Below are 23,104 nucleotides of genomic sequence, written 5' to 3'. Positions count from 1 at the left end.
TATGCATGCTATGAGTTGACCTTAGAGGGGACTTTTTAAGGAGATCTGTGATGAATGACTCAGTTATCTAAAGGAATTGTGATTTTCCTAAGAATTACGTCAGTGCTTTTCTGAAGGTTTGCCTTCCATGGTTCAGGGCAAAACATGGGGCTAAGGCTCTTCATTGCCCTTCTTGTCTGCTCGAGCAGTTTTGTCAGTGCTGTTACATTGACCCGCTGAAAGCCAAAAGCCCTTTACACCAGCAGTCGAACTCGTCATCACCTCATGCATGCTACGTCCCCTCCTGACTTCCTATCAATTAGCACCATCATCCTCCCAGTGACCTAGACTAGAAACTGCAGGATCTTTACATTTTATTTTCATTTTTTTCAGTGCTGGAGATCTAATCCATGCACACTAAGCCAAGCTTACTACTGAGCTACATCTCCAGCCCTTACAAAATCATTCTTGACACACATATTCAAGTGGCTGTCAGGCCCTCTTTAGGCCAACCGTGTTATATCCCTTCAGCTCACCCCTCTCTCACTCTCTCTGACCACACCTTGAGTTAAGCTCCTTTTACCACTGAACTAGCAACAAAAAAATAAATTAGAAGCTGAGGAGAAGCTTGAGCCACATCCATCTCTGAGCTCCCCATACATTAGAAAATTTCAAAACAGGAATATAAAAATTTGGTCTACTTATGATTTAAGAAATTAATGCTTTTAGTACATACCTAATACCATCTAGCCATTCTATTTTATAAGTAATTACAAGATGTATAAAAACATGTTTCATTTATTGGGACCACTTTCCCTGTAGAATTTGAATAGTGAGCTTCTTTTGTTTTAAATTCTCTACCACATTTATTTATTTATTTATTGTAGTACCAGGGATTGAACTCGGGACCTTGGGCTTGTGAGGTAGGCAGTGGCACCAGTGAGCGAAATCCCCAGCCTGACACATATATTTATTTAATGTAAGCAGTGTTTTCTTGGTTACTAATATTTGTAATAAAACAAGTCCTCTTTTCTAGGGATCCTGTATATTCTCTTGAATGATTACAATGATAACAATGTTGACATTCCTTTTTGGAAAAAAAAAATTGAAATTTTTATTGCTCTAAAATGTTTTGGAGATTGGTGACTTTTTTTTTTTACATTTTTTTCTCAGTTCATGTTTGTAGTATATAATTTTTGCATTCCTTTTGGGGAGTGGTATGTATGAGCATCTTTCAGCTCTGCCTCAGTGGATTCCTCCGGAAGTGTGTGTGGCCTCACTTGGAGGTTGTTAGAGAGTTGTATGAACACAGAGCTGGGCCAAGGGGCTCCTCTGCCCATTTAAGCTCTGCCAACTGCTTTCTTTTCTGCCTGTTTCTTTTCCTTTCCTGTTCTTCCCTGTCCTACGTGATTCTGCAGGATGAAGTTGCTTAAAGCCCAGCCATAGTTGTTTGATTCTGCTAGGCAGTGGACTTGAGGGTCCTATTGGATGAAGATGCACACTTTCCTTAATCTGTCCTGGCTTTCACCCCCATTCTGTATAGTAGTGGCCCTTGGCTACTTGAAGTATATGCATGCTTCTACCCATGGTTAAGCAGTGTTCTCATCAAGTGTTCAGCTACCCTTGCTTTTTGCTAGCTCTTTAAGGGAACTGAAAGTCAGAAATTAATCATTTTGGGGGGAAGTGGTTCTATTTTCATCTGTTCAGCCCTATTTCAGAAAGTCATGGGGTATCAGTACTAGAAGAATCTCAGATTCCTGCTTGGGCTAGGGAGTTGGAGAGCTTATTTTTAACATATTCCTTTGGGGTATTCAAAGTCATCTGGGCACTTGTGTTCTGTACCAGAATCCTCACTTTACTAGGTAGACAGCTAGGGTCAAAAAGGAAAAGAAATTTGTCTCAAGTTAAAGTATAATTGTCCTGCCAGTCAGCCTATATAGTCAGTGTTTCTTGAACTTCAGAGCATAACCTTATGAAATAAGTATTGAGCAAGTTGATCCTATGATTGGCACAATATATTTTTTATTTGGCGAAAACAAGAAAATGATGATTGTGCCAGCATTAGAAATAAAATACATAAAGCTGGAACAACAACAGATAGATTTACTCATTGCTTAACTGAGAAATTAGCCTATCACCAAAGAAAGCAGTAGAGTGGCATATCCATATCTGAAAAGTTGTACATTTGATGGCCCTGTACAGTAGCTACAGCAGTACACAGAAACACGCTTCTCAACTGTGGCCTCAGCAAAGACTCCCCAGAGGCTGCCCATGGAGCTTGTTGAGTCATAATTGAAAATCTACAATGTTGTTTAGGATTTCAGCCTTTGGAAGGAAAGCTTGTGTTTTGCTTTGCTTGTCTAATTTAGAGTTCTGGCTTTTTTTTTTTTTTTTTTTTTTTTTGAGACAGGGTCTCACTAAGTAGTTGCAACTGACCTGGAACTCACTATGTAGCCCAGGATGGTCTCAAACTCACAGCGATTCTGCTGCCTCAGCCTCCCGAGTGGTTGGGATTATAGGCGTGTGCCACCATGCCCAGCTAATTTAGAGTTCTGACAAACGTCTTATTTTCTTTCCTTACAGAAGACCTTCCCTTCTAAAGAAACCATGTACAAAATCAATAAGTACAGTGCTCTATGATGTGACACATAGGCCTTAGTAATCTAACATCTGATTCCTTGCCAGAGTGGCATTGAATAGATTTGGCTTTGTTCAGGGATGCCTGGGCCTGGTGATGAGGGCTGAGCTCAAGTCCAGGCTCCTGTTTGGAGTGGGAGCTACTTTACACTCTTTGCCTGACCCTGCAGCATAAGATTAAGTCTGGTGTTTGGCACGCATCCTGCTCCCAGACTGGAGCTGGAGCCAAGGGCCATGTGGAGTGGAGGAGCTTTTGCTGTTCTCCCCCTTCTGTCCTCCAGTGCTCTTTCCGTCCTCCTGTCTGACTGCTAAATGTCACTTGTGAGGGAGATTTCCCCACCTACCCACAAAGACAGGCTCCTGAGGCTACGTGTTCTGAGTCTGTTTCCTTCATAGCACTTAAGACAATAAATAATAAGTGATTACATGTGTAACCTCTCTCTTCTGTGTTAGGGTGTAGGTTCTGTGGAGGCAGAAGCCTTTTCTGACTCATTTGCTTACAAATGTTCCAGCCCAAGGGCTGCTGTCCTTGGCAGCTGCTACAGCTTTCTGGGGAGTCGATCGAAAAACACCGAGACTTCAAAACATTCCTGGCCACCTTAGCGTTAAACTGTTCTGACTTAGGAGCTCAGAGGTGACCACCAACGTAATCTGTGGGCTCTGTGGTGAAAAAAAACTTAGAGGCTGCATTACCTAGTGGTTAATTGTGAGGACATCAAGATGCTACTCTTGGGTTTGAATTTCAGTTCTACTACTTTGACTAGTAGTGTGACCTTGGTGATTTTGATTTCTTTTATCTATTACACAGAAAGATTAATACTTGCCACTTCATAGGTTGTTGCAGTAAGGCCTATGAAGCATCTAACCTTATATTAATGGAGCTGTAGCTTTTGCTTTCTACTTTTCAATGTTCTGCTGATTTAGTGGTGGTCTCTGCATCTACTTTCTTGGTATACAGTCTTCTCTGACAAAGAATGTATTCTGAACTGTAAGGAAAAGAGAAAGAAATCAGGATTTGTTTACTACAGACAGAAGATGCCGAAGGAAGCAATGGGGAAAGGTAGAATTGTATCTCAGGATGAGGTGACAGACACAGTTGGACTTGTCAGTTGTCCCCCTCTCCGGACTCTCTGTTTCTTCCAGAGCTAGATAATTTCCCACTACGCAGCCATCTGTGAAGCTCTGTACACTCAAGCTGCCATGATATAAAGCTGTATGACGATAGGCTATGGTGGTGGACAATGGGCAGGGGAGGCTGAACGATAGTCTTGCAAGGAGAGGATGGCACTTTGTGTGGCATGACCTTGGTTTGATCCCCAGCTCCACTACATACTAATCGTGCGTCCTGGGGCATGTGTTTTCTCTGAGCCTCATAATCTGCAGCGTATGAAGGATAATGTAATGGCTCAGCACCGTCCTGCCTACATGGTAAACTATATAAACAGCGCCCTGGGGAGTGCCTGTGTTGTATGCAATCTGTGTGTCCTTCTGTGCATGTGAGTTAGTGTTTTTTCCTTTCACTTAGTTCCCCCTTATCTATTGGAGATACATTCTAAGACTACCAGGTGGATGCTTGCAGTTGTGGATAGTACTGAACCATATATATATCATGCAATGTTTTACACATATGTATATACATATAGTCTCTTCTTTATAAATTAGCCATTGTAAGACATTAACAGCAATAACTAATAATACAATGGAATAGTTATAACTTTGTACTATGCTAAAATTAACCGCACTATTACTCCTGTGCTTCAGGCCCACTATTAAGTAAAAGAAGGGTTACTTAAGCCAAAGCACTGTGATACCATGACTGTAGATCTACAACCAAGGAAGCTGCTAAGTGGTAAATAGGCAAAGAATGTTTACAGTGTAGATATACTGGGCAAAGAGATGATTCATGTTCCAAGAGGGTGGAACAGGAAAGTAAGATCTTACCACAGCACTCAAAACGGTGGCACAATTTGAAACTTATGAAATTATTTCCCGAATTTTCCATTTAATGTTTTTAGACTATGGCTGACTGGAGGTAACTGAAACCACAAGAAGTAAAAACCTGGAATAGAGGGGGACCTGATGCATTTCACTTAATTTCAGATTCTTATGTGCACACTAACTGCCAGAATCAGCATTAACTGCTGAGGGCACTGCAGTGAATGACTTGACCAAAATCCTGGTTTCCTGTTGCTTACTAGTCATAGTGACTGTGGCCAGGGGTAGGAGAAGAGCATTCTGAGGTATGAGATGGTTGGTTTTCTTTCCCTGCCTGTGATGCAAAGCGCTCTAACTTTCACTCAGGTAGGTCACCCCTTTCCCCACAAGTGACTGAAAAGTGAGTGTAGGGGCCTGGACAGTGGCAAAGGCTACATTTTTCTTTTCTTTTTTTTTTTTTTTACTTTTTCCTGTGGAATCATTGTGCTTCATGACTTAGATGACATAAAGACTCTGATTATCCACTTTAACTTGCTGGAGATTAAAGTAGCTGGTGAAAGATAAAGACCAGAGTCATACAGCTTATGACTCAGTCTCTACCCACTTGAATTTTTTTTTTTCAGGTCTTGGGACTGCAGCAATGTCCCTGGGAAAGTCAGGGAAGTGTCTGATTTAGATAACCTGCAGATATGCATTGGGGATAAGTCTCTTCTTCTTCTTCTTCTTCTTCTAGAGAATACAGGCATTGTGGTCAAGGCTTCCTATCAGAGTTACTTGTTTGTAATTGCTAGGGTTTGAACATTATCTCCCAAGGTTCACATATTAGATATTTAATTCCCAATGTATCCATGCCAAGAGTTGGGCCTTTAAGAGGTGATTAATACCCATTGTTGCAGAAGGCATTCCTGATAAAAGAATGGGTTTGGCCCTTCCCTTGTGCCCTCTGTCCTTTCACTTGGCCAGGGAATGGCACAGCCAGAAGGCCCTCAAGAAATAGGGATCCCTCAGTCATAGAGTTCTGAACTTTAAACTGGGACAAATCAATTTCTGTTCATTATAAATTATCCAACCTCAGATATTTGTCTTAGCAGGAGAAAATGGACCAAAAAATAACTGTTTGGGGATGGTTTTGAGGACAACTCTTCAAAGTAGCATTAGATTATAAAAATTCACTCATTGGCCCCTTACTTTGGATAAATGAAGTCTATGCATTTCTTGTTTTGTTGTGTGGCACCAGCAGCAAATCCAGGGCCTCACACATGCTAAGCATGCATCATACTTCTGAGCTAGATGCCGAGCCCCCAAATCCACTCTTAACCATTCCTGAAAGAGGCTGTAGAACCATGTTTGGAGACTTCTTAGATGTGTACAAGAGATGTCCATGTTTGATTGGCCTCTCTCTGGTTGTTTCAGGCAACACACTTTTGTGGGCCCAACTTGTAGCAGAGATAGCTGGACCTAGACCCCACTGGATGAACTCCACTTTGAACACAGCTATGGATGGACTGATTCACAATAGCCAAGAAAACTGGTCAAATGCAAATATCCCATATATGGGATGTTAGAATTTGAGAAGTTTAAGGCAGGATAGACTGAGGTAGGGCTGAGAGGACACCTGTGGGGACCTACCATAAACCCAAAACAGCCATGTCTCTCCCAGACTTAGCCCTGCTCAGTGGCACAAGGCAGCTGCAGGAGACACACTGCCTGCTTCAGAAGCCTGGTTCATTGTGGCCACCTGTGAGGCTGTGGACAGCTTCCTTCGTTAGCCACACTGTGCCTTAAGAGTTCATATCTGAAAAAACAGGAGCAAAAGTTTGTCCCTGGTTATATTAGTAACACATGGCTGCTTTAATAAACACCACTAATGTTGTGCCTTAAAACACCAGATTGTCTTTCATATAGTTCTGGAGGTCAGAAGTCTTAAATTCAGGTTGTTGACAGGGCGGTGTTTCTTCTGGAGGCTCCAGGAGATAATCTGTTTTCTTGCGTTTTTCAGCTTTCAGAGGCTGCCTGCTCCCTTGGCTTGTGGGTCTTTTTTCCATCTTCAAAGTCAGCACTGTGCATTTTCCAATTTCTTCCAATTCTGACCCTTTCTGCCTCTCTTTCGTTAGGACCCTTGTGATTACGTGAGGCCCAGTTTTATAATCCATGATGTTCCCATCTCAAGGTCATTAATTACATCTGCAAAGTCTCTTTTGCCATGTAAGGTGATATATTCTTATGTTCTAGGCGTTCCGATGTGACCATCTTTGGGGACCACTATTCTACGTAAGTGTAGAGACCTTATGTGAGAAAATGCACGTAAAATGTTTAGCACAGTCCCTGACATACTTGCTCTGCTCATGTTGTAACTGTTACGACAATGCCTGGGCTAAAGAATACCACTCCTCTTTATTTTTCTAATAATATTTTACTACATTTATATATAATATATATTACGTATTTATATATTTGTTACATTTATATATACATATATATATTCTAATAATATTCTGCTACATTTATATATAATATGTATATTATATTTATATAATAGACATTTATATATTTTTACATTTATATATACTAATAAATAATATTTATTATTATCAGGAAATATTATTCATTGAGTTTTGGCTTTAATCAGCCACTTTATCATCTACACCTTAAGAAAACACCCATACACTTCCGAGCTGAGTAAATGCTACAAGGTTTCATGGCCAATGAGAACTAAGTCCATTTCAAGCTCACATCCTCAACTTTGGCCTCCTTCCTCCTTGCTCTTAGTTTTGCTTCTTCCCCAGACCTCCGCTGCTTCTTATAAGTGTTTTTGAGTGTGGGAGAGATCCATGGGACGCAGGGTCCTGGCAGAGAAGGTCAGTGCTTTGGGGGGCAGGAGGAACTTCCCCACGCACTGGGCCATCTTCCCCTCAGGAGACCACATTCAGTTTCAGATCCTGAGTAATCCACTCCCTGCTTCCACCCACAGTTGGGACGCATCGGGTAGGCAGCATTGCACTGAATTGCCCCCAGCTGCTTCCGTTAGACAGCTTGGAGCTGACTAAGTGACCACGAAGAAGTCACTGTCCATCTTGGCAAAACAAAACAAAACCAACAGTCTTTTTTATTTTTTTCTCTTATCCCCCAGCCCTTCTAGAGCTAGCTAAAGCTCAAAGAGGAGTGAATTCTGGTAATTGTTATTATTTTTTTAAGAGTAGGGAGATATTGTTGGTAATTATTATTGTCATTTACACTGAAGTTTCTAATTTCAAACTTTTATGATTTTTTTCACTTCTTCCTCATTGGAGGCAGGCATTGTGCTTATAAGACAAAATCTACTGTAGAACTCTCATAGTAAATTTGGCCTTATTGATGTAGTGTTAAAGTGCACATTTAAGCCACACGCTTTGATCCCAGCTACTTGGGTGGCCAAGGCAGGAGGATGACAAGTTCAATTCAAAGCCAGCCTGGACAACTTACTGAGACTGTGCCTTAAAAACTAAAAAGTGCTGGGGATGTAGCTCAGTGGAAGAGCATCCTTGGATTCAGTCTCTGGTACCACAGAAACCAACCAACCAAACAAACAATCAAAATGTAAATATCTAAAGGCAAAAAAGAACTAAAACAGCCCCAGTCTTGGTCTGTTTGCTTTCTGTTCTCCCCCAGAGGGAGAAAGTCACCTGCTTGGACCTAAGGGTGCAAAGAGTGCATTGTTGTGATTAGAAAATCATAGAGTCATTTGGGATTCTTGGCTTAAGTGTCCCACTCTTCACTACATGAAGGAACCCATGTATCCAACACTGGGCAGGCTGTCCTACTTGTCCTGCATGTGAACAGTTCCTCCTGGAGCTGTCTACAGGGGCACCTGGCATCAGAGGAACTGTCATTGAAAAATAATTTATTAATTGCTAAATATAATTGCACTTCCATATTTGTGGGGTTCCCATCTGTATTAAACCAATCAAAAACAGAGGAAAATTGTATCTGCACTGGGTATATAGTCTTTGTTCAGTATTCCCTAAACAATTCAGTAAATAAGACAGTGTAACAACTATTTAGACAGAATTTCTTGTCATATTAGGTGTTATAAGTTATCTCTAGCTGATTTGAAGTATGTGGGAGGGTATAATAGGTTAAGTGCAAATATTCTATTTTATATGTGGGATCTGAGTGTCTGTGACGAGTCCTGGATCTGATACCCTGTGTAACAAGGAATGACTGTATATATTAGGACATAAGCAGAAGTAACATTTGTCAATTCACTTTCAGACTTATCATCCTGACAAGTCATCCTTTCCATTTTCCTTTGATATTTTACATCAGCATACATTGTTGTTGCATAGCTGCAGTCTAGTCTGTATTTTTGTCTTCTGTTCTTTTAAATTAATAGGCTTTTCTGTGGTATCACAGTCCTTGTCATTATTGATGGCTTAATTATTACACCAAGTGAACTACAATTATTGTCTGCTTGACAGTTAGCTTGTTTTCAGCATATTCATGTTATAAAGGGTAGACAGAACCACTGACTTACTTATCTCATTTGTTCCTTATTTATTTATTTATAGAACTTTGCTTAAACAGCTTAATATGTGCTGATGTATATGTACTTTTACTGCTTGCCTTTGCTTTGCTTGGGACTTTTTCTATAGAGTCACTCATCCATCACTCCCTATACGTACATATTATTGTTATTTCTACTTGGCAGGAATGGTATAAATTTCAAAGGGTGTTTAGATACCTTGCCTAAAATGTCATGTCAGAACTTGAAAAGGACTGAGTTGAACCAGGATTGTTTCTCTGTAAATTTCATAGTCGCTATAATGTCAGCTCCTTGAGGGTAGTGTTTATATTCCTCCTAGTTTTATTCTTTACTGTGTCCCCAGTGCACAAAAGGATGCCTAAGCACTCAGGTGGGCTTAATAAATGTTTGTTTAGTGAATGATCAGTGTCTCAAAACTGTAAGCAGCCTGAGTCAGGTTTCCTTGGATCTCACATTTTTTTTTTCTTCTTCTGCTTCACAGTTTTGGGTATGGGAAAGTAGAAAATAAACTCATACACAACACACTTAAGAATTTATAAATGTGTGATCTTTTTCTATTTAATTTTTAAATTCATCTTAATTTTTTAATTAGATTGTGTATTTGCAGAGCAGTTTCAGATTCACAGAAAAATGAAGTAAAATTTATTACTTCCAAAGTTCGGCAATTGTGATTACAGCTACTGTAAGGGCCAGTATCCAGAGACCACTCAAATGCCCTCTGCCTCCTTCAGCCCATTTATGAACAGCCCCAGTTGTGTATTTGCTACAATTGAAGAAGCCGAGTGGCACATCATCATCACCCAAAATTCACAGTTTACTTTAGGGTTTACTCCGGATGTGCCGTGTTCCATGGGTTTAGCCAAACCCATAATGATGTCTGTCTTCAGCTATAGTACCACAGAGTTTCAGTGTCCGAATAATCCTCTTTGTTCTGCCTCTTTCACTCTCCTTGAATTCCTACTTTTCCTCTTTTGCCTTTTCCAGAACGTCGTACACGATGCAATCTTTTCAGATTGTGTTTTCCACTTAGTAATGTGCATGTAAAGTTGCTTTATAGTTGATGATCTGTTTCCTTTTAGAGCTGATGACACCCCATTGTCTGGATAGACCACAGTTTATCTGTCCACTTGCTGAAGGATATCTTGGTTACTTCCAAATTTTAGGAATTATGACTAAAGCTACTTTAAACATCTATGTATAGGTTTTTCTATGGACATAAGTTTTCATCACCTTTGGGTAAAATACCAAGCAACATGATTGCAGTATTGTATGGTAAGAGTATGTTTAATTTGTAAGAAACTGCCAAACTGTCTTTCAAGGTGGCAGTACCATTTAGCATTTCTATGAGCAATGAATGACAGTTCCTATTGTTCTACATCCTTGCCAGCAATTGGCATTTTCAGAGTTTTGGGAGTTGGGCTATTCTCATAGGCTTATAGTGGTATCTCATTGTTCTGTGTGATCTGTTTCTTTGGTTTATTTTGTTAACATTCATTGTGAGAAAGGCAGTTTATGGAGGAACTTTTAGAAACTGTTTTGGGGATTGAACTTGGAATATGGAGCTACATTGCCAGCCCTTTTTATTTTTTATTTTTTTAAATTTTATTTAGAAACAAAGACTCACCAGATTTTCCAGGCACTCAAACTTGTGATCTTCCTGCCCCAGCCTCCTGAATAGATGGGATTACAGGTGTGCACCACTGTGCCTGGCTGTGAAAACATTTTGCACATTCCTAAAAATATATTAATTTTTTTTTGATGGTCAAGTCAGTTACTACACTGTTACTAAACAAGTAAAAATAGTTCAATTTTGCTGCTACCTCATCAGCCCCGTTTAAATAATTTTTTTAATGCTGTTATATGGGAGTAAATTGCTATCTCATTATTTTGTTTCTTTTTTATTATTTACTTTGAGATTGTTTAGCAAAAGATGTTTTGTTTGTTTTGAAGCTTGGAGATACTATTTCTTAAACATGAATTTTTTTTCAGGTTCCAAACAAGCTGTCTTTCTGCAACACGGCTTTCTGGCAGATTCCAGTAACTGGGTCACAAACCTTGACAACAGCAGCCTGGGCTTCATCCTTGCTGATGCTGGTTTCGATGTGTGGATGGGGAACAGCAGAGGAAACACCTGGTCTCAGAAACACAAGACACTTTCAGTTTCTCAGGATGAATTCTGGACCTTCAGGTATATTTCAGTTGATTATGACTTGGGTCTTTTTTCTTAGTAGACTTAAAGCAGACATATGAAGAATTTAGCGGAAGAGGCTGTTAGATGAGTAACTGAAATTACAAGAGACTGATGTCTCATGAAAGATTTTTAAACTTTCTAGGCAATGAATAACTAGCAGTAAGGTAACCTGTAAGTAAATGATTTAATTAGGCCTTAGAATATAAGCAAATAGCTTGAGAATTCTTAAGTTATTTTGTCATTCCAGGTAGTATAGTATGAAACCTACAAACTTCCTCCTTTTATCATAAATACATAGTCCAGATATTCTCTTTTCTTCTTTTCAGAAATTTTCCTCTTCTCTCTCTTACTTCTGCCTTTACCAATTAATTGCTGTATGATTTGGGCAGGTTGCACAATCCCTCTATGTCTGTTTCCGTATTTGTAAAATGGAGATGATAAACTCTTGTCTCATAAAACCATCAAGGGATTGAAGGAGAGAATACTGAGAAAGAATCTCCACAGAGCCTAGCACATCATAAGTGTATGATAACAATTGGCTCCTCCATCTCCCGATGCGAAACACACGTACGTGTGCACCCAGACACCTACTGGGTTCAAGGCCATATCTTGTTGCGCTGGGTATTAGAGAATATTGGCTCTCTGCATGTCTTGAGGATTTCTTCCCATTTGTAAAATGAGAGCCTTCCTAAGGACATGACATACAAGAAATAATTTTTAGCATAAGGCATGTGGAAGGATATATTTATTATTGCTTTGCTTGCAGCAATGACAAACTGAAAACTACTCACATGCATGTCATCAGCGGTGAACAGAATGAATGGACAAGTAAGGTAGGGTATATTAGCAAAGGAGAACAAACAACTATAACTCTGTGTACTAATGTGGATGAAGCTAGGGACAGAGGGGTATATACCATAATCTCATCATAGGAAAATCTTACAGTGGGTGAAACAGACTTGTAATGTGAAAAATTAAGGATAGTAGTTACCCTTAGAAGCACAACTACAGGGGAGTCCAAGGGGACTCTGTGATCCTGGTGAGGCTCAGTTTCCTAAGGTCAGCACTGGTTTACTGAGCTGTGTTCCATTTCTCATACTCTGCAGGCTTGATGTTTAGTATTTGTGTGCTCTTCTATTTTATGTACAGTTTTAACAAAAGATTTCCTTTTTTGGATTACAGTTTTGATGAGATGGCAAAGTATGATCTACCAGCTTCAGTTGACTTCATTCTGAAAAAAACTGGTCAAAACCAAGTGTATTATGTGGGCCATTCTCAAGGGAGCACAATAGGTATGTAAGTAATAAAGATTAGAAGTTCATGTCTTTGTTACAGTTACACTTGTTCTTAAAAGTGAAATAAAAAAAGTTAGTGCAAATGCAGCTGTTTTTATTATTTATTTATTAATTTTTTTTTTTGTAGTACCGGGGATTGAACTCGGGTCCCTGCACTTGTGAGGCAGGCCACCGAACCGCTGAGCTAAATCCCCAGCCCAATGCAGTTGTTTTTAATGCCAAGCAGAAATCATGACTAGAGCAAAGCATTGGTTATAGTCTTTCATAGAAATTCGTACTTTAAACTAAATGGCTAAATATGGCCTTAACACTGAAAGAATTAAGTGAGATACATCATATTATTTATTCTTTTAAGTTAAGCAGTATTCATTACTCATGTTAAGCACAAACAGGAAGTTTTCTAAGGGGGTTAGAAAATATGCTTAAAGTTAAGTGGGGGGGCCTGGGAAATAGCTTAGTGGTAAAGTGCTTGCCTAGTGTGTTTCATCTCTAGCGCTGCAAATAAACTAAGTTAATTGGAACTTAACTTTGAGCGTAACAGGTTGTGCTTAATTCTTAATTAGTTTTTAAAGGCCATATGCATTTTAATTTATGTTGATGATAACAGTAATATATGTTTATCAGAAATAAAAATAGATAATTTTGCAAAGTTTAAAGAAAATACAAATTGTCCATAATTCTAACAAGCAAGTTTCTCTAATAAGGGGCTAGGGAGAACCTGTCCCATACCTTATTTAATTCTCCCTTTTAGTGTGTACTGTGACCAATACTTTTGTGTTCATGTCTCTTTAGAATACTTTCCTAGAGAGAGAAATTATGTGAAAAGTCTGAATGCTTTTAAACAGATATACAGCCATGCTTCACCCTTAGAAAAATAGACCTGGACATTCTGCCTTCTTCCACAACTAGTTTACTTGTGTACTGTCCTGACTGATTTCTGCAGTGGCATGTTAGTGCTAACTGACCAGAAGTGACTGACTGAGGGCTGAAAGATACTGTAAAGCTAAGGAACTCTAAATGTGTGAGTTCTTTTTGGGTCATTAGTGGTCTGTTTGAATGGGTCTATAGATTAAGGACAGGCCAGGGAGATGGAAGCGGTAAGGGTGGAGCTTTGAAGTATAATCTTACCTGTGTTCACATAGGTACAGGAACAGGGAGGATTTTCTGGTCTCCCACCTGGATTTCTTCAGGTGACTGTCGAGGTTGAGATTTGGAGCAAATACTGAACACACTGTTGATTTGCTAATCTAATCGATCCGTGTTTGCTCCCCAGAGGCTCTCAGGTGTTTTAACTCTGAAGACAGAGTTGCTTACAGGGCTCATCAGGCTGCTGCCGGGGTGGGGGGTGGGGGTGAAATCGCAAATGGTCTCCCTTGCTTTTTCTAAGAAAGCCCATAAAATGAAATTTTTGTTGTTTTCCTTTTGTTCCCACAGGTTTTATAGCATTTTCTCAGTTTCCTGAGCTGGCCAGAAAGATTAAAATGTTTTTTTCCATGGCTCCTGTGATTTTAGTGGATTTCTCTACGAGCCCGCTAACCAAATTAGGACAATTGCCAGATCTTCTCTTTGAGGTAACCCGCCCACCCCACTCCACCCCCGTCATTTCCTCTTCGAACTGGCCTTGGGAGAAAGGATCTGTCCTGGTCCTTTGCATTTTCAATAAGTGTGGCTGTGAGCTCCATGCATTTTATTCATGCATTTTATGTTTAATGTATTATACATTTGCATGAATGCACACACAGACACACAATCCTGTATAGAAATATATAGTCATGTGCCATATAATGACATTTCTTTGAATGAGACACCACATATTTGATGGTGGTCCCATAAAACTGTAATGGAGCTAAAAACTTCCTGTCATCTAGTGATGTCATAGCTTAATGCATCGCTTATGAGTTTGTGGTACTGCTGGTGTAAACAAACCTGTTCTGCCAGTTATAGCAAAGTACAGACATAAAGTATGTGCAGTTCCTAATACTTGGTAGTGATATATTTATTGTGTTTTTATCATTATTTTATTTTATTTTTAAAAATTTTTTTTTAATTGAGTTAATTGGTACATTTTAGGGATACAGTACAGTTAACATTCATTGTTGGGATCTTGTACCTCTACATGACAGGTCTTGGTTCTCATTTTTTCCCCTTGTCCCTGCCCTCCCTTCACCCCCTCCTCCCCTCCCCATCTACAAACACTTTATTTCCATCTTTTCATTACCTCACATTTTTTTCTTTTCCCTTATTACCCTTCCCCTACCCATCCCACCTTCCCTACACCTTTAGCTCCTTTCTTCCCATTTCACAATGTCATTATTTTATTTTTTATTTTAATTTTTTTTAAGATAAGCAGGGATGCTCTTTATTTTCTTGCATACCAATTTGAGGATTTTAAAAATCATTGTTTTAGAGTATACTTCTACTCATGTAAAGAAGTTTACTGCGAAGTCATATATCGTGCTATTGGTAGCAACCTCCATATATTTGTGCTCACCGTGTTCTTATTTGCATCAAGTGATTGACCTGTACCCTCTAGACTTGTATCAGTGTATTTTATGATGTTTTTGTCATAAACTATACTGGAAAGCAGGTATAACTCAGACCGGTGACCATGTAAAAGACTTGCACAGGAAATATGGATGATACTCTGACCTCAGAACCTGGCACTAACATGAGATGGGATTCACTGCACCAGTGACCATCCAGATAAGATGTAGCCACTCTGGTCAAATATGTTCTTAATGCTTTGGGTAAGAGAAGCATTGATTTTCATTGTAAATAGCTCAAGAATTAAAAATCAAGTACTCCCCAACTACTATGCCTTCTTATATTTTTCTCAGAATTAAGCACAGCGTGGGATCTTTCTCTAGAAACCCTGTGTGTAAATTTATAGAGATGTACCAAAAGAAATATGTTGCTTTATTTTTAGATGTGGATGATATCCAACTATATGGTGTTCTGCAGACCAAATGTTGCACTCTTGGATAGCTATCATGTTAATTCATTTTTAAAATTGTTGCATATTAAGTTTTAGATTTATTTAGCCAGACATCTATGGTTGTTTGCTAATTTGCTATTGCTGCATCTTTATAAACCTCTAAGGGGATATCCACAGAATGTCTATGGGAAACTGAAATTTCTATGTTATAGAGATGTACATTTTTAATTTATTGAATCTTTGGCGATTATAGTTTAGTAGCTTTGTAGAATTACAAACACTTATTCCCCTTCTCCACAATGAAAAAGAAAGAAAGAAAGAAAGAAAGAAAGAAAGAAAGAAAGAAAGAAAGAAAGAAAGAAAGAAAGAAAGAAAGAAAGAAAGAAAGAAAGAAAGAGAAAGAAAATGAAACAAGCAATGGGCTGGATTCGGTCAATATGGGATGAGATGCATGCACACCCAGCAGACTTTGCAGGTCAACCACAGCCTCAGTTGTTTCTGTCAAGAATGATCCATTGGAAGCAAATGAAAGATATTTGACAATGTCAATTTGATAATTGATCAAAGTTCTTTCCTTTTGCAAAAGTACATTTTAAATTTGCTTAATTTTTTGCTTTTATATTTTCATTTTAAGAATATAAATACCTATAACACATCTGACTTTGACTAGTAAATTTATGTGTCAGTTCCTTGTTTGCTGTTTGATGTTTTACTCCTGAGGCCACAAGTGAGGATGCTGCTGTGTCTTTAAGTGGGTCATGGAGACTGAGATATCGGAGATACTATTGGGTTTCTTTGATTTTGCAGGAGATATTTGGGCACCAAGCTTTTCTTCCCCAGAATGAGATTTTGAAGTGGCTAAGTACCCGCGTTTGTACCCATGTCATTATGAAAGAGCTTTGTGGAAATATCTTCTTTCTTCTGAGTGGATTTAATGAGAGAAATTTAAACATGGTATGTGTATTGACAGTGAGGTTTGATTCAAACTTCAGTGACTTTGTCTGTGAATGTGCCTGTATGTGTCAGATGATATGGGAGATGCAGATGAGCTCATCCAAACCCTAGAGGGTCTTTTTCACATAAGAGACACAGGAATCAGCTTCTGCAGGAGCCTGCAGTAACATCTGCTGCTGTCCCGACCGGCTGTTGTCCAGTCCTACATCAAATATGGATGGCGACTATTGAACAAAGGTTTCTGTCACAATTTAAGTCATAATATTTATATATTTATTCTACTGGCTTGTTTCTTTAAAAATTTCATGTGTTTAAATTTGAAGTGGCCATTTGCATACACACATTTATATGGCACACATACACATATGTGTGCATATGTATTTATTTACTTGTTTTATAAAATATAAACCACTAGCCAGGCATATGCTGGTATTTCAACATGTATTTATCATTTGTAATGTTGCATTTTGAAAACAGATTTTAAAATTCTGGAATGAACATCCTAGGGAATTTTAAAAATGTTAATTTTTTTCTGATCAAAGATGATTATTATTTAAAAATTCATATAAACTTTGGCAATAGCAGCCCCTGGTGGCCAAAAGGTGAATTGCTTTTATGGCCAACCTGATATTTTGGAACTTGCTATATATACAGTTAGACAGTAATATTTTTTAAAAAATTAAAAATTCAGGAACATATGAAGAACAAAATGAAAATGACCTATAATCTCAACCTGTAGCGCTCCATACTTATCCTATGTTTTGCATTACCTTCCTAGGTACTCTGTGTATAGTTGTTCATATTTTAGTATGTGTAGTCAAGGAATTTTTTTCAACTTGATCCCATATATTTGAGATTATGGCTCCGTAGTTTTTAATGCTTTGAAGGACAACATGTAATATTTATTCTCCGTACCACCTTAGTGATATTTTCATCCTTTAACATAACATATTTATTCTGCAGTCTAGAGTGGATGTGTATTCGACACATTGTCCCGCGGGAACTTCTGTGCAGAACGCGTTACATTGGGGCCAGGTAGGTGTTCCAGGAGTGCATCTGGATTCAGGTGAAGTTGGAGTTGGAAAGGCCTCTTGTATTCCTTGAGGAACCACTTTGCAAACCTTTCCCAAACAGAAAAACAGTCTGCTTGCAAATCTGACTTATTTTCCTACCCCAAGGTCCTTGCCCTTGTCCTTGAATTGCTTTGGCTGTGTTCACTGAGGCACACTGCCTTGTGCGTGGGTTCACCAAACATTGTTGAAGTTGACTTTCTCTTCCCCTGCCACCTCTCTGGCCCTTTCCTTTTATTTGTGATTCAAGTTTATTTGTTTTCTTCTTTTCCTTCTTCTTCCCTCTCCTCCCACCATCTGTTTTTTATGGAAGTAATACAGAAGTAAAAAAAAAAAAATTGTGAGTGAAGATTGATGGAGCAAAAAGCAAAAAGAGCAGCTTTGGAGGTAGAAACTGCTACTGCAGTGCTGTCAATCATAACTAAGACATAGACAGGAATGAGAGCCACAACTTTTAAAACACAGTTTTGACTATTTCATCCCAAGTGATATGTGTTTCTTCTAGAAAATTTAAAATTTATATACAGACAAAAAAAGAAAATTATCTTTAAATGAAAATAAAATTTTTGTATATAAGTCTATGCAAAGATGAAAAAATCTGTATTTGGAGATATAAAGTGTTTCCACATTCTGCTCTGAACCTCTTACAACATATCTTGTCACACAGAAGCGGTTAGAGATGTGGCTAGAAATAGTAGATGTAGAAATAGATTAATTTCCCCCTATTTATTGTTTCATAATTTGCTTCTCTTTTTTTACCCGACAGAATATCAGGGCCTTTTCACAGTAGTCAGTATTTTTGACAAATTTTTTCTAGCTCACGTTCTCTAAATATGAAATAAATTGTGACTTAGCTATAAACCAAGATGCTATAGGTATCTTATCAGTTTCCGAACATCTGAGGCAGATTATAGGCTTTATGGGAGTCACTACTTACATCAGAACTACTGAGTCACTTTTAAAATTATACCTATTAATAAGGTATTATATGAAAAAGGTAATACATTTGTAGAACTGACAAAAGTACATCTATAGTAAAAGCAGTAGGTTTATGAACCTGCATAGAATACATGCTTTTAAAAACAAAAATACCTGTGTCCAATCCCCAGAGGTTCTGATTCATTTGGACTAGGAAAACTGTACTTTTTATTTTAACAGCTTTATTGAGATGCAAGTGGTATATTATTTTAATTAACTTAATTCGATATATTTTGGTACAGCAAAATGTGAGCATACCTATCTTCCCTCAAAGTTGTCCCATTGCCCTCTCCCTTTGCAGTTCTAGGGATCGAACACAGGGCCACATCCCCAGCCCTTTTTGTTTTTTAAATTTTGAGACAGATCCCTTTGAGTTGTCCAGGTCGAGCTGAAACTTGTGATCCTCCTGGTTCAGACTCCCAGAGTGCTGGGATTGGAGGTGTGCACCACCGCGCTCAGCTCATTCATTGCCCCCTCTTCCCAGTCCCCAGCAATCTGCTTTCTGTCACTATCGATTAGTTTGTATTTTCTCGAGTTTGTCTAAGTACTGCCATACAGTTTATACTTGTTTTTGCCTGGCTTCTTTTACTTGGGTTATTTGGAGATTCAGCCATGTTATATGTACAGTAGGTCAGTCCTTTTTATTCTTAAGGATCTGTATTTTTAAAAACTCTGCCTAGCAGAATTTTCTTCCTAACCAGATTTAGAAGTGACGCATCACTGAGGCTTTCATCTCCTTCTATAGTTACCCTCGGAGCACTGTCCGTAGCCAGGATGGCATTAAATACTTACCAGCATAAGCCCCTCTCCCTGGGGCTCCTCTCTAAGGAGGCAGGATCTGAGGCTCTTAGCTCATGAAAGTGACCAGAAGGCTGAGTGTTAAATGCCATAACTTGCTCTGGTTTAGAAGAGGGCCTGTGGAATTCACGTCATTCGTCACACGCTGGCTGCGTACCCTGACCACTTAAGCAATGCTACAGACCGTCAGCTGCCTTTCTCCTCAATCGTATTTCAGTTTATAGTTGCTTATTTCTTCAAGTGGTGGCATTGTCACGCTGGCTGCGTACCCTGACCACTTAAGCAATGCTACAGACCGTCAGCTGCCTTTCTCCTCAATCGTATTTCAGTTTATAGTTGCTTATTTCTTCAAGTACGGTGGCATTGAAATTCTCATCTGTTTCTGAGAATGTTTACTTCCCTCCCAAATGTCTCCAGAGAGCCCAACTCCTGTCACCTTGAGAGTGACAGTGCTCCCAGCGATGCATAAAAGATGACTAAATCGGGTTGAAGGCAGAACCCGAGCTAGTCACCAGCTTAGTGGCCACCAGTTGCCCACCTGTGATGTGCCATGTGCCTCAGCAAAGTGCAAGTGGCTTCTCGACCTGCTTTCAGGTCCCTGGGGAGTGTGGGAAGCACAGTTATCTGCAGACCACTCTGTCATCTATCACACAATGGTGTTGCTTCACTTCCTGTGCTTAGGCCTCCCCGGACTGGATTTGTGGGACAGTGCCTTCTCTGCTTGTTCTAGCCCTTTTTGCAAGCCCCTGGCCAACATCAAAGGCTTCAGGCTGAGGTTCAGAGCACTGTTCCCCAGGCCTGTTGCCATCTTGTGGCATTGGGTTTAACTATACTGGAATGTGCCTCACGGACATTTCTGCAGCCCCATTTACTGCAGAAGGCAGCCTTGTCTTCTGCCCTTCTGCTGTCCTTTTGTCAATATAGGAACTGCCCTGTGCAGCTGCCTCATGGCACCCTGGCTGTGATTTCCCTCCTCCAGGCTGTTGAACAGAGACCCCTGTTCTGGTGGTAGTGTGTTGAGGACATGAAGGGCCTGAGGTCTGGCAGGCAGTTCAGGTGTGGAGCTTGCAGACTCCTGTGGTAACTTTGGGAGTATCCTCTAAGACTACTTTATTTACGATACATTCAGAAGTTTATTTTTTGTTTAAATAATTAGCATTCACTTATTAACAATTCCCAAACCTAATTCTTTCCTAGGCTTCTAAAGCTAGTTTCCAAATCTTCCTATTTTCTTTATAAACCTGTTGGATTTCAGAGATTCCCTCCAGCTAAGACAGCATTTTCTGACAGTTGTGGCAGCCCTGCTGAGGGCCCAGGCACTTGCTTGTGTTGGTGGAAGGCCTATCCTAGCACATCTGTGCAGTGTTAGTCACAGTTACTTAGGGTACTAATAAAAATACATATTCTACTCCTATCCAAGACTTGGAATCTCAGGAAGTATGTTCCCGGGATATACATTTTATTTAGTTAGTAACTGAGATCCTTCTGCTGTCCTTCATTTTTTTGAAACTTAGTGCATTTTTTGAAAAACAAAATCCAATATGTACATTTGATTGGCTTTTAAAAACACTTTAAAGGCCAGAGATTTAGCTCAGTGGTGCTGCCACCAGCCTGGCGAGTGCAAGGTCCCAAGTTTGATCCCCAGGACCAAAAAACAAAAACAAAAATAAAACACTTTAAAATAATTCACTATAATTTTTATTATACATGGAATATGTGTGTGTGTGTGTGTGTGTGTGTGTGTGTGTGTGTCTGTTTGAAAATTTAGAATGTCTTTACCACCAAGAAATAATCACTATTAGTATTTTGGTACAATCTCACTTTCTGATACCATTTCCATTACAAAAGTTGTATGATCTACATAGAGACTTTTTAAGTAACTTTCACTTAGTTGTACAGTATTGCATTTGTTAGATACAGACTAAATTGTTGTTTGGAAACCCTAAAATATGTCCACTAAATAAACAGTTTGATTTTTTTCTCTGTTATGAGGTTAGCATAGAGATTAGCAGCCCAGGCTAGTGGCAAAGAGGCGTGGGATGTAACTGTGCTGTGTGAGGTCATTCGGGGTCTCATTTTATGACTCTGCCCAGTTGAAGCTGGCTCACTTCCTTGTCTGTTCCAGCCCACAAGGAGGTTGGTCAGAGGAAGTCTACACCTAGTGGCTTTTCCTGAAGAATGTAACTGGGAAATATGTCTTAGGCCCATATCCCTGGTGCTCACAGGGAGATGAGGATAGTTTCTGTCCTCGTAGCTTTGAGCAAGCTTGAGGGATTCCATTACTGACAAAATAAAGGCAAGAATGGGCACTGTGGACAGTTTCTGCTATCATAAAAGAAAATACGTTTTTACAGGTCAGTAAACACATTTTTAAAATATTGGTAATAAAAAATAGTTTTCTGTGATGTGCATTTTATTTTTTCCCTTTTTTGCTATGGTAGTTTTATTGCAATAATCAACTATTCTGGCAGAAATATTCTTGTGTGATATATCTATCCTATAATCAAGATTATTTTCCTGGGATTATCTATGTGCTCCATAGGAGTAGATTTAGTGGTAAAAGAGTAAGCATATCTTCCAGATTTCAAGTATGTAGCATACTTTAGAAAAGTTTAACCTATTTACATTTTAGTAAGCATTAGAGACCTAAAAATAATTTTTAAAATATAACTTTAAAGCTATTTTAATACTACAAGCATTTCTTTCTGATATTTTTCTTTCCTTTTCTTTTTTTGTACTGGGGATCAAACTCAGATCCTTGTGCTTGCGAGGCAGGCAGTGGAACCACTGAGCCAAATCCCAGCCCATTTCTGATCTTTTTCTGCCAAGATTATCACAGAAATATAAACATAGTGTATATTTAATTTCATGACTTTTTCAACTTAGTATTAGTTATGGGAATGATTTGTAAACAAATTTTAAATATTTTATTATAGTTATGACAATAGCGTAGTGTTTTTGTGTATTGGTGGAATATGTATTTATTACTGTATACTAGCCTTTCTGATTACTTAGATTACTCTAAATAATTGCTACACTTTCCCCATTTGGAGGTGCCCTTTCAAGGAGTCCTAAGTAACGGAGCACAAAATTCAAGTTTAGTGTGAGCTATAGGCAAGGTTTTCCTCTATTTTGTGCTCACTCCTGATATTTTACATAAGTGCTGAAAGACCTATGGGAAAGAGCAGTAAACTGGCATCTGTGTGTCATGCAGAACAACTTACATTTGTGAATTTTCACTGACAGAAAAAGGGAACAGATGCACTCATAGGTTCTGTAAATCCATATTTTGTTAAATGTACTGTGTATTTAATATCTGTCATTTGCAATGGCAAAAGCAGATGTTAAACATTTTTTCCTGTAGCAATCCCCTTTACTATCCAATCCCACACAGCATTTCATTAGATCAAAAAGAATTTTATACAGCTGTTAAGAACTGAAGCTTCACATCTAGGCACTTTTTTTTTTTTTTTGGTAGGCACCACGGTATGGCCAAAACTTGTTTGCAGTTCATTTGACTTGCCAGCTTGGGGTTTAATTTCTGATGTGTTTTTAAGTTGGAGGTGTAGCAGAAGTACACATTTACATTATTTTAAATTTCACAAATAAATGACTTTTATTATTTTCAAGCTCTTCCAAATATGCATAAATCAAAATTTTACGCATAATGTCATTTCGTAGTTCTAGTATTCAAACGAATTAGAATTACATTGACTTGCAGAACTCTTTGGCGATTATAGTGCTGCTGGTCTCAATAAAAAGTATTAAATCAATAAAATCATTAGAATAATAATATATTATAGAGTAATA

At 38.8% G+C, this 23,104-nt stretch overlaps 1 protein-coding gene across 1 annotated transcript in view; it reads left to right on the top strand.

Moving 5' to 3' along the window:
• The window catches only part of Lipa (lipase A, lysosomal acid type), a 32,599-nt gene that overhangs the window by 6,853 nt on the left and 2,642 nt on the right, over nucleotides 1–23,104 (top strand). The window contains exons 4-8 of the mRNA XM_010605013.3: nucleotides 11,063–11,261; nucleotides 12,447–12,556; nucleotides 13,994–14,130; nucleotides 16,302–16,448; nucleotides 17,412–17,483. Coding sequence (XP_010603315.1) covers nucleotides 11,063–11,261; nucleotides 12,447–12,556; nucleotides 13,994–14,130; nucleotides 16,302–16,448; nucleotides 17,412–17,483 — 665 coding nt within the window. The remainder of the gene's footprint in view (nucleotides 1–11,062; nucleotides 11,262–12,446; nucleotides 12,557–13,993; nucleotides 14,131–16,301; nucleotides 16,449–17,411; nucleotides 17,484–23,104) is intronic.

This window comes from Fukomys damarensis, unplaced genomic scaffold (assembly GCF_012274545.1).
Source record: "Fukomys damarensis isolate Sample0158 unplaced genomic scaffold, DMR_v1.0_HiC HiC_scaffold_20, whole genome shotgun sequence".
In the NCBI taxonomy this organism is placed as follows: domain Eukaryota; kingdom Metazoa; phylum Chordata; class Mammalia; order Rodentia; family Bathyergidae; genus Fukomys; species Fukomys damarensis.
The sequence above is the reverse complement of the archived record's forward strand: the minus strand, read 5'-3'. Positions and strand labels throughout refer to the sequence as shown.